This window comes from Ammospiza caudacuta, chromosome 2, assembly GCF_027887145.1.
Source record: "Ammospiza caudacuta isolate bAmmCau1 chromosome 2, bAmmCau1.pri, whole genome shotgun sequence".
Classification (NCBI taxonomy): Eukaryota; Metazoa; Chordata; class Aves; order Passeriformes; family Passerellidae; genus Ammospiza; species Ammospiza caudacuta.
This window is the reverse complement of record NC_080594.1, coordinates 112,560,779-112,572,195: the sequence shown is the minus strand read 5'-3', so window position 1 is coordinate 112,572,195 and position 11,417 is coordinate 112,560,779. Positions and strand designations below refer to the sequence as shown.

General features: G+C 41.3%; 1 protein-coding gene across 1 annotated transcript; it reads left to right on the top strand.

Annotated features, from left to right (window-relative positions):
- Positions 1-1,027: 1,027 nt before the first annotated feature.
- DYNLT3 (dynein light chain Tctex-type 3) lies at positions 1,028-8,308 on the top strand. The gene is made up of 5 exons (XM_058824672.1): positions 1,028-1,129; positions 2,086-2,127; positions 3,952-4,075; positions 5,016-5,093; positions 6,174-8,308. The coding sequence occupies exons 1-5, from the start codon at positions 1,100-1,102 to the stop codon at positions 6,248-6,250; spliced, it is 351 nt and encodes a 116-aa protein (XP_058680655.1). The 5' UTR covers positions 1,028-1,099; the 3' UTR covers positions 6,251-8,308.
- The last annotated feature ends 3,109 nt before the right edge of the window (positions 8,309-11,417 follow it).

The following is an 11,417-nucleotide window of genomic DNA, read 5'->3' as shown; positions in this document are numbered from 1 at the left end:
TTTCTAAAGAAAGGACTTGCACTGAGATAGCAGCCACAGTTCACCTAAATCTTTCAGAGAAAGAGAATTTATTGCTCCATTATCAGGAGAAACGAACTTCTTCCCACCTCGCTCGGGCAGGACAACGCCATCAGGATTATGAGGAAGAAGCTGACGATGACCAGACAGAATCCTGTATTTGAATGGAATTTATGCAACATGTATGAGATGTATGAATATGCAACAGACTATTGTTTTTAAGGGTTAATCCTCTGTTAACAGGTGTCCTTTTTCAGGATTATGCTGCCCAGAAAAAGGTACCTGGACATCCGTAACTCTTTGTTTCTATTGTCTCATATTGCCCTAATCCAAATTGTCCAAATTATTATTACTCTAATTGTATTACTATTTTTATAACCATTTTATTACTATTAATCTTTTAAAACTTTAAAAACAAGTGATTGGCATTTTTCACAGGTTGGATGTGACATTCAACACCATTTTCTCCAAACCCCGCTGCCATGGGCAGGGACAACTTCCCCTAGCCCCGGTTGCTCAGAGCCCCATCCAGCCTGGCCATGAACACTGCCAGGGATGGGACTCTGGGCAGCCTGTGCCAGTGACTCACCAGCCGAACAGGGAGGTTTTTTTTTTTCCTAATATCTAATCTAAACTTACACTCTTAGTTTGAAATCATTCCTCCTTGTCCTGTCACCACACGCTCTGTAAATAGTCTTGTCCCCTCTTTCCTTTAGGCTCCCCTCAGGCACTGGAAGGCCGCAGTTGAGTCACCCCAAGCCTTCTCCAGGCTGAGCAATCCCAGCTCTCTCTCTCATCCTTTCCTTCCTTTCCTCTGATCAACTTGGTGGCCGCCTCCGGACTGGCTCCAACACGTCCCTGTCCCTGCTGTTCTGGGGACCTTTCCACTTCTCCCCCTCCCGCTCGTCAGGGCCGCTCCCGGCCCCGCGGCTCGAGAGGCTCCAGCCCCGCGGCGGGAGCCCCGCCCGGCCCGGCCCGGCCCGGCCCAGCCCGCCCGGTGGAGGCGGAGCCGCGCAGGACTCGCCGCTGCCGCCGCTGCCGGAACGGGGAACGGCCGCCGCCCGCCGCCCGCGCCGGGGCCATGGAGGAGTTTCACCCCCACAACGATGAGGTAGGGCCGCCGCCTCGCCCTTGCTGTGCCCGGGCCCTCCGCCCGCCCCAGGGGCCGGGGCCGAGCAGCGCTGCCCGGGGCCGCGGGGTGGATGTTGCCTCCGGGAAGGAGCCGCTGGGGCTGTCAGACCGCGGCCATTTTTCCAGGGAAAAATCCGATTTCCAGGGAAAATCCCAGAAAGTGCCGGGCCCGGTCAGCGCCGCGGGGTGGTCCTGCCTGTTCGAGCAGAGGAGCCGATCCCTCCCCGGACGCCGCTTCAGGGCTCTGGCCAGCGGTTGTCATTTAAAAATCAACCAAAACTCCAAACAACTTAAACATGAATGCCCTGGAGGCTTCTGCCCCTGCCCGAGTGTTTGTGGAGAGGCGGGTGGCACAAAGGAACGTGCCACCGTTCCATTGGGAGCCAAGCCAAGTGCCCATGAGCAGGAAGGAGGAGAAAATAGGAGGAATTAAAACCTGCGAGCTTTTTCTGCGCTTGAGAGAGGTGCTTGGGTGAGGTAATGACTGTGCAAACCAGTCTTTCACATAGTACATTTGCAAAACCGTGTGTTGCCTTTGGGAAGCAAGATGTAACTGTGGGTTAGCAAGTTTGTGACTCCAGTAAAAACACAGATTAAGACCCAGAGGGAAAAAAAATTGTTTTATTTTTCCCGGAGAATATTCCTGTGACAAACACAGGCATGATGGAATTTAATCTTTACAGAAAACGTAAAGTGAACCTGTTTCAAAGTTCACTGAGGTCAGAGGTTTTGGCCCCCTTCAAACATCTCTAGAAAAGCAATGCTAAATAACAAATGTATGGATTTTAAACAAATGTAAGATTTTAAATTTATACTAACAGACTACAATGCAAATAACCAGACACAAGGCCTAATTGTTATGTGTGCTGTAGAGTAAAACTATAATTTGTGTACTTTTCTGACGGAAGTAATAATAATAATTCACTTCTATTGCAGATGATCTTCAATGCTGATGAGGCCCACAACATAGTTAAGGAGGTAGGTTTTAGCTAACAGCTGTGTTTTGAAGAAATTCTTTACCATACCTTGCACAATAGTGAAAGCAGTTATTTTCCTTGACCATCCCAGATAAATATAAACTTACATAGAATTAGTATTTATATAAAGACAGAGTTTAACTTGGAGCTGCTTTAAGCTTCATCCAGTTGCTGTCTTCAACTACGTAAAGAGGAGAAGGTAGATGAGAGGGGAGCCAGATTTGCATTACAGTGGAAAGAGTGAGGGTGACAGGCACAAGCTGCAAGGGAAATTCACTCCAATTTATTTTTTTCCCCTTTATCCAGCTGGAGAGAAGCTAATCACTGGAGAGCTTGCAGGGAGATCTTGTGGAGTCTCCATCCTTAGAGATTTTTAAAACTTGACTGGACAAGGCCTTGAACAATGTTATCGGACTTGGAAGTTAGCCTTGGCATGTGTGGGAGGTTGCAGTCTATGAGCTCCTTGTTCTAACTTTTAAAATACATTTTTTGCAGAGAAAGAATAGGATGAAAAGTCTGATAGTCTAAATTAAATACCTGTAACTAGAAAGTGATTAGTGAGAAGCCTGTGGCTCACAGATGCTCTCAAGGTTTGCAGGGAAATAGTGTTTTGAGACAGGGATTTCTAGAGGGACTCTGCAGGTCCTTTGCCACCTGCACTTCTTGAAGCTGCTCCAGATCACAACAGCAAGCTCTTGGATGTTAGATAAACAACAGTTCAGCCCTTTATGTAACTGCCCCTGGTTTGTAAAGCCAAATACAGTGTGACACAGTCTCCAGACACTGGGAGTAAAGCCAAATGTTTCTACCTCTGATTGGAAGCTTCACCAGGGCCAAGGAGCTCCAGCACTGGGTCCATCTCTGGAAGGACCAAAATCCCTGAGGGGTCTTGTCCTTCTTCTGTCTTCTATTGTGTTCCTTGTTTCCTTGTTTCCACTGACTGCTGTGGCTAGCTTTGTGCAGCGTGTGGTCAGAATTAACTGGGCTATTCAAAATCTGGGGCACAGGTCTCTTACACAGCCTGTTAGTGGGGGATTAGTGCATGGGATACCTCTTACTGAATCACAGGAAAACACAATTTTATTTCCCTTACCTTTTCCAGGTATGTGTTTCATAAGTGAATTCCTCAGCTTTAAGAAGTATCCATCAGCACATAATTCTGAGTTTCCCAAGAGCAGAGAAGGCAATTTAAGGGTTACCGTTTGAGAGAAGGATTTTTGTTCAATCCTTTTAAGTTTAAGCAAGTGTTGGCCAATCTGTAGCTGTGGGAGAGCATCCAATTTTCCTGCAGTTCAGCTGTTTCTTTTGCTGCAAGATATGACCCTTGAGTATCTTCCCCATCTTTTAAGCAGGGATGTGCACTTCACTGTTGTCACTCTGTCTCTGAAGGTTTTGGAATTTTGGTTATATGCTCTGACAGGTTGGCCAGCCCAAGCTGATATTGTTGATTTGAGTAGTGCCTTTCCCATTACAGCAGCTTTTGAAAGCCAAACTGGAGCTGGCAGTCATCAGGAACAGTGGGATGTGTCAGGATCTTCACTAGCAAAAAGATCCATTCACTTGGTACCCAAAACATGTGGCTAAGGCCTTTCCTGCAAGAAATGTTTAGTCATTTTTATACCTGTAATATTGTGGTAAATATGTACTAAAAATAAATTTCCAAGAAGGGTAATTTTACTTCCCATTCAGCAGCTGATACCTAATGAGCTCGAGTGATTCAAAGTAACCTAGCTGCCAGAAAAATATCCCTCAGATTATGCAAAACATTTTATAATTCTACATTTTGAAGTGTGCTTACTGTAACTATTTTTCCCCTCTGTTCTAGTGCATAGAAAATGTTTTGGGCAAGGCAGATTATAATCACAACAAAGTCAACCAATGGACTGCTGCTATAGTAGAACAGTCACTGACCCATCTGGTGAAACTTGGGAAAACCTATAAGTACATAGGTAAGTACAAGCAGCTGTACTTGTAGCACTGGCAGTCACAATAAATAATTGCTGAAAGGTTCAGAGGATTGCTATAAACAAAACAGAGCAGGTACCTGAACTGTTCTGTTACAGAGATTTTTAGAAATACCTGTGATAAAGCTGTAGCAGTTGTACCTGGGCTGAGCATGCTGGCAACTCTTAACACAGATTACATGTCAATGGGCTTTCCTGATTGTTAAGTAGCCCCAAGACAATTATATCAACATTTTAGTATCAGTTCAGGAAAAAAATTGCTATCTTTGATAAAATTTTCTATCAGATTAAGCCTCCTCTAAATAGAAACATCTGGAAGACTTTAGTCCTGTGTGCAAAATCATGTCCCATTATATTTATGTGTATACACATGGAAAGAAAAAAGTAAATAAGAAAGTTTACCCCATTTTGGTCCTTTTGTGGAGTGTTGATGTAATGGCAAGTGTTTGCACTCTGTTCTGTTTTGAAAGTCTTGGCCTCAGGTTGTCAGAGGTTTTATGACCATTGCAGGTGATAGAAAAGCTGCTCATTACTGGAGTGTGGTTTCAGAGAGGGGTCCACAAGTATTTTTGGGAAACAACAACTCTCATCAAGTGTGACTTCTGCTGTACCTGTGAGGACAGCACCTGCAATCCCATTCTGAGGGGCACAAGCCTATCTAAGTAGTTTAAAAGATAAAACCCATAATCCTATTAGCCAGTGTTTTGTTGAAGCTGTTGTCTTCATGTGAGTAAAAATAATCATGAAATGAGTGAAAAGTTCTTGAGGAAAATACTGGGGCCAAAGGGGTTCTCAAAAAAGGTTTTGTCTTAGCTGAATGCCACGTGCCAGCGCTTTGGAAATGTAATCCAGGCTCCAGTTTGTAAATGCTGAATGATTCACCTCTTCTGCTTTAATTCCCTGGTTTTGTGGCTGTACCTTGCAGTTACCTGTGCAGTGATGCAGAGGAGTGGAGCTGGTCTTCACACAGCAAGCTCATGCTTCTGGGATACCACAACTGATGGTAAGCATCCCCCTCCAAACAGAACATTTGTAACAAGAGAATTGTTACTTCTTGCTCAGTTGTAGTAGCTGGGTTGAACATTTTTGGGAATGGCTGTGGAAGCAGTAGTTTTGAGAATGAGGTGCTTGTTTACAATCCCAGCAAAAATGTTATCAGTCAGTGCAGGCATTAAAGGCAGCTGCTTTGTAAATTATGAGGAGCAGGAATAGAAAAGCCTTTCATTCTGAAACAAGACTAAAAACATTTCATTCTCTCAGCTGAAGAGGCAGGAAATGTTGCTCACAGTAAATACACGTGGGTAGCCCTGAACAGATCTGCCTGCTGTGAGGGGACAGCTACTTTGGAGGAAAAAGGAAAAATATAAATAGTTTGACTTACAGTATGTGTTTCAGCTCTGTAACTGTCAGCCAGGCTTTGGATGCATTGTACTGCTTCAACATTAGTTCTAAATAGATTTTTTCACAGGTTGAGAATGTCACAGCGAAACAAAATTAAAATAATTTGTTGTCTGTCACAGATTCAGAAAGGTCTTTTTAGAGGACTGTGCCAAGGTTGAAGTTTAAAAATAGAGAAGGCCTCAAAAAGTCAACCAAGCTTAAAAAGAAATCATAAAATAAAGTTAAGTAAACACAGTTTAGTCTTCATATTTCTTTTGCTTGTAAGGCATTGATACAACAGAAGAGGAAGAAAGAAAGCAGAAAGTAAATACACTGGAATATATTTGATCCAGTTCCTTTTCTGATTTCTTGTCTGATTGTCATGCCACTTTCAGTATGGGAATTTCAAGGTTTTTTGCAAGTCCAGCTTTTAAAGAAAGATACTGGAAAGCTAACTGGAATACAGTGTTTTCCTGTTGACTTTCTTAAGCTTGCAAGTCTCACATTAGGTAGCAAACAATGTATAAGTTAATAAAAATGTTTTGAGGATTTTAGTTTTTTTTATAGTCAAGCTGACATACTACTATTTCCCTTAAATTACAACTTAAATATTCATACAAATCTGGCATAATTTACACTTCAATGAAGTGCCTGTAGTAAAGACAATGGAATTCTATTTTAATTTTGTAATAATCTCTTCCAGGAACCTGCACAGTGAGATGGGAAAACCGAACCATGAACTGCATTGTCAACGTGTTTGCTGTTGCTATTATCCTGTAGCTGACTGGGACAGAAATAGAAGCAACACCGAAGCCTTTAAAAAATAAATCATCCTAACCCATGGCTAAATATTTCAAACTATTGTTTCTGTATGAGCAGCATACAGAAGTTCTCTACAGAGAGCATACAGTCTAAGCCAGTTCTCATAGATTATTTATCTGAAAGCTAGCAAAGAAATTTATTATATATATATATAATATCTATCTATGTGAAGAGAAAATTTTAGTAATTTAAATATTTAGAAGTATGTTAATGAGAAATTGCCACAAAGATGAGTAGAATTTATGTCAAAGCTAATATCAAAGATATTTTATTCCAGAGGAACAAAACACATCAAAGGAAATGTCAAAGGGCAAGCAAGACCTCTCAGGATTATGGTGCCTTTGGGAACAAATTATGAACACAATTCAGAGTGGATATTCTGTAAACAATACTGGTTCTCCATGCTTGGTTAAACAAAGCAAACTCTCCCTTGGAAGGCAGGTGCTTGTGAAATTGCATGAGCATCACTTTTTGGTCAAGCATGAATGTTTACATGGACACTAAATCCAGGTAAGCTTTCCCCCTGGAGGCAGAGGAGGACTTTGCTGGGACACAGGTGAAATATACCCAGTCCTAGCAGAATTCTAATTTGTCTTCACATGAAGAGCATAATATTTGTTAGCAATTCAGGGAAACATGCTGGGGATCTGACACCAGCCCTTAATTCATCATTTATAACTCTGAAAACATTCTGAAGGTACTTAAATTAGATTTTATTCCACGATTACAGAATTTGTGACAAGCACTTTATTGATTCCTCATGCAGGAGCCAGGGCAATATTACTGCACCTGTGCTCCAGGTAGGGTTAAAGTGATCAGTGGGAAGGCACAGACATTTCTAGAGGCTCTTGTTAGCTTTGAAAGCATTTATCAAAGTAACATTCTGTTCTTTATAAGTGTTTTTCTATGTTCCCTAAGTCTTTAATTGGATCTTAGTCCTGTGAGATAAATCATTCAAGTTTTCAGCACTAAGAATTCCCCTCCTTTAAAGATTTATGCAAGTTCTTAACTTTGCTCATCTGATGAGTCTTAACTTGAAATATTCCACATGGAAGAAAAGCATTTGCACACCTGCAAGTATTTGCTGGATTGGGGCCTACATTTTTGTTGATAAATGCACAAATTATATGATAAAGAGATGTATCAATACCAAAAATGCCTAAATGATTGCTGCCACTAAGTGGCAGCTGCATTAAGTTGTTTTCTCAGATGCTGCTTAAGGATAGAATTTTTTGTGTATACTGTATGTTTTTGAAAGAGACTGGTAACAGCCTAACAGTACTGTAGGGCTGTTTTGAATTTAAAGAAATGGATATTAAAGCACTATTATGCAGTTTTGTTTGGTTTGGGTTGTTTTTCAGATAACTATTTGGGTATGAGACAAGAGTCCTGTGCAAAGAGCAAGCTAAAGAATATTTTACTGCTTAAATTGTGTATATGTGTAGCTGGTGTGACACTACAGAAGGAGCCCTGTGTATGTGTAGTTTACAATAATGTTCAAAGTATCTTGCTTTGCAGACAAATAAAATTCTGCTTTTACCGAAGTGCAAGTAAAATTAATACTGTAATGCTGCATTTGCCAAAGGCAAGTGTTGTGTGGAAATGTGTGTGTATGTTGTACTGACCTTCAAATGTAGATGAATAATTAAGCATTATTTGGGTTAAGATAGAAATTTCTGAATTAGGTTCCAGCATCCAAGAGCCAGATTGTGGAACTGACAAAAATACATTAGTTTCACTCATGTATGGGATTTGTGCAATGTGAAAAAAAATGTGTCGTGCTCCTGTCATGGGTATTGAGGTGCAATGATCAGAAGAAATATTCCACATAGCTAATTGTAGACTCATTTGGTATTTTTGCTTTACTTGAAAACCAGGTGCACTGAGTAAGACTATCAGTTTAATGAGGCTTGGTGAAGGTCCTCCTGCAGAAGAACCCTAGGAAATACTGCTTAATTATATGACTGTTTAATTTTTCTTTCTACCAAAAAAAAATAAAGTTTTGCCTTAGTTGTATTTTTGCCTTGTGTTCTTGATCAATATAAAAAGTAACTGAGAAAAATATTCCTCTTACATCCCTTCACTTGTTTATAATAGGAAGAACTTGGGAAATGCATTGAAGATGCCTTTTAGAGACAAGATCTTGTAGAAATCCTGTTCCAGGCTTGGAAATTTCTTACACCTCTATTTCTCACACCTTTTCCCTATTGTGAATCTTGATGGTACAAGTTAAAGCTTTCTTACTACAGAAAGATTATTATGAAACTCTGGGAAAAGTATTTTCATTCTGCATCATGTCCTGGTAAACTTAGCTTGTTTTCCATCTTTCTTTTCCCCATCCTCTGTGGGTACAGAGAGCTACTTTTAACTCTCCTAACAAATGCTGAACATTATTATCTGCTTTTCCAAGTAGTTTCAAGGATAAATCTATGAATTGCAGACTATGAAAGCCCACAACATTTCACTGGTATTTTCTATCATTACATATTTTCTTTGTGGTGGCAGTCAGGGGTTTGAATTATGGTTAACAGTGACAGAAGGACAGAAGGGTTTGTCCTTTTTTAACAGGACAGAAGGGTTTGTATTAAGGTACAGCTCATGTGTAGGGCACTGTGTGTCCCCATGTATGATTTCATGATGGAAGGCACCTGCTGTTCTTGCCATGCAGGGTTTGTTAATGTAAACAGAGAAGTGTGAAACGGGAAGTCAGGGAGCAGATTTGTCACTTTCCTCGTTGCCTGCTGGGTGTGTGCAGTCACTCGTTACCTTTCTGATGGCTGTGATCCCCCTGCCCTCGATCTGTGCCTCCAGAGCAGTCTGCTGTGTTCAGCTCAGATTGATGCAATCCAAAGCACTCACAGCAGCCACTGAAATCCCAGCTTGCAGCTAAGCCATGTGGAGCTGGATGGGAATGTCAGCATACTGATATTTTAAATGCACAAAAAAAGAAACTGTTAGCTCCTGGTAGCCTGCATGCATGAGTGCAGTGGCTGCCATACAGAGACAGACAGGGTTTGCTCTAATACAGAGAGCAGTTCCTGTAATGAGCAGTTCTTGTCTGATTATTGGGATGTGCCTTCCTGCCTCCTCTGCAGTCTGACCAGGTCATTTTGTTCCCATTTAATTTGGAGAGGGATTTTTTAGCACAGTCATGGTGTTGATAAAAGCACAGAGCCAGCCTACACCCCCATCAGAATTTCCTGAGTCAGGAAGTTCTGTCTGTGCTGCAGGACCTTCCCAGCTCAAAGCCAGCCCCAGTTTGTCTCTCAGGGAGTATCAGCTCAGAGATGATATCCTGTAATGCAGCAATAAACCCAGCTGTACCATGGCTCCAGAGCTGTGCAGTCACATTTATATTGAGCTGCTCTGTCTGCTGGGCTCCTGCCAGGTCAGGGGTCTGTGGGTATTGCTTGTGTACAGAATGGTTTCTCTCTCCCTTCTCCTCAAAGAAAGCTGCAGCCAAACACCACCTGCCCATGATGTCACGGTCATATTTTCTGGAAAAATTCCTTCACCAGGATTTCTTCTCCTGGGAAGCTGAGAAGCCTCAGAGAAAAAGGAAAACAATATTATCTCATTTTCTTCTCCTGTTTGTTTTGCTGCTGTGGAACGTGGTTGGAGATTGGTTATCCAACATGTGAATTGTTTTGACTTAATGACCAATCACAGTCCAGCTGTGTCAGGACTCTGAGAGAGTCACGAGCTTTTCATTCGTATCTTGTCAAGCCTTCTGTAAGTATCCTTTCTCTATTCTTTAGTATAGTTTTCGTATTATAATTAATATAATATAATATAATATAATATAATATAATATAATATAATATAAATAAGCCTTCTAAGAACATTGAGTCAAGTTCTTTCCTTCCTTCTCCATCCGGGGACCCTGAAAGTACCACACACTGAGGGTGATTTTTCTATTTTGATGAATCTATATCACCACTGAGGAGCTGGAGGTTTTAGCTCCCATGTTTCACCAATCATCTGTTTTCAGACACAGGAAGCATATGTAGCAGGCAGCAGCTGTGTTTGTTACGTAAAAATTTTCTAAAAAGAAACAGGGTCTTGCTGGAATGGCAGCTGCAAACACCCTGAAACTACCATCCAATGTCTGATCTAAAATGACTTGGAAAAGGGGAATAAGAGTCTCAGAAACACCTCCCTGGTAATTATGGTTTGTGTTTGCACTTACCCTCATGCAAAGGAGCTGCTGGGGTCACAGAGCACAAGTACTTGAAGCAGAAGAGCTGGAAAGGCAAGTTTAGTAGTGACGCTAACATTTTGAAATGTCACAGTTTTACTGTAGGTACAGTTTTACCAATATGTAAATTACTAACAGAGTTTGAAATCTATGCTTATGAGGCTTGACAGCATAGAGATAACAGAGTTCAGAATCAAAGCCATCAAAATGCCCCATGCAGAGGGGAAGGTGGTGAGATGGACTGAACTGAACTGGCTCAGCTGCAACACCTTCAAACTGCTTTCTAGTCAGCAGGTTCTCCTCCTCATAGGTCTATATTGGATGGAATTAAAGCAATTTCTGAACAGCACCTCCTAGAGTATGGAACATTATCATCCTAACTGCAAAGCATCCACGCATGTGGAATCACCTTAAAAAGAAATCAAACATTCCCTGCTCTGTGATTTTGTACTTTACTGCAGTTGTTGAGGCATCTGTTATTCAGTGTTTATTCATGACCAGCTGGGTAAAATTAGAGTTTGAGGGAAGAGGATGAATAAAATTAAGATCTGACAAAAAGTAGTATGATCTTTCTATGGAACTTTCATACACACACATATATATATATTTCTAAATGTGTTCATCCCTTTTTATTTATCCATATTTCTAACAATTTTGAGTCAGACAGAGACAATTTTTTACATGTAAAACTTCATCTCTTCTTGCTTATTTCCACTTCACTAATGTCTAGGTGTCAAGTAGACAGTGTCATGTCAACAGTGTTCATACAAACAAATACCCAAACAGAGATAATGCAATTCAGCATTTAGATATTAGCCAGCAGAAGTGAGAGGGTGAGGTAACATTAACTTTGTGGCTGCCTCTACTGGTGCTCACAGCACTCTGCTCCAAGCAGTCATGACTTTATCCAACCTGTCAATAAATCTG

What these genes read in the sequence shown, in the direction of transcription:
- DYNLT3 (XM_058824672.1), top strand. Translation starts at nt 1,100, where the DNA reads ATGGAGGAGTTTCACCCCCACAACGATGAG. An exon ending in CCCACAACATAGTTAAGGAG is followed by an intron (nt 2,128 to 3,951) that starts GTAGGTTTTAGC and finishes CCTCTGTTCTAG; the next exon opens with TGCATAGAAAATGTTTTGGG. An exon ending in CTGGGATACCACAACTGATG is followed by an intron (nt 5,094 to 6,173) that starts GTAAGCATCCCC and finishes AATCTCTTCCAG; the next exon opens with GAACCTGCACAGTGAGATGG.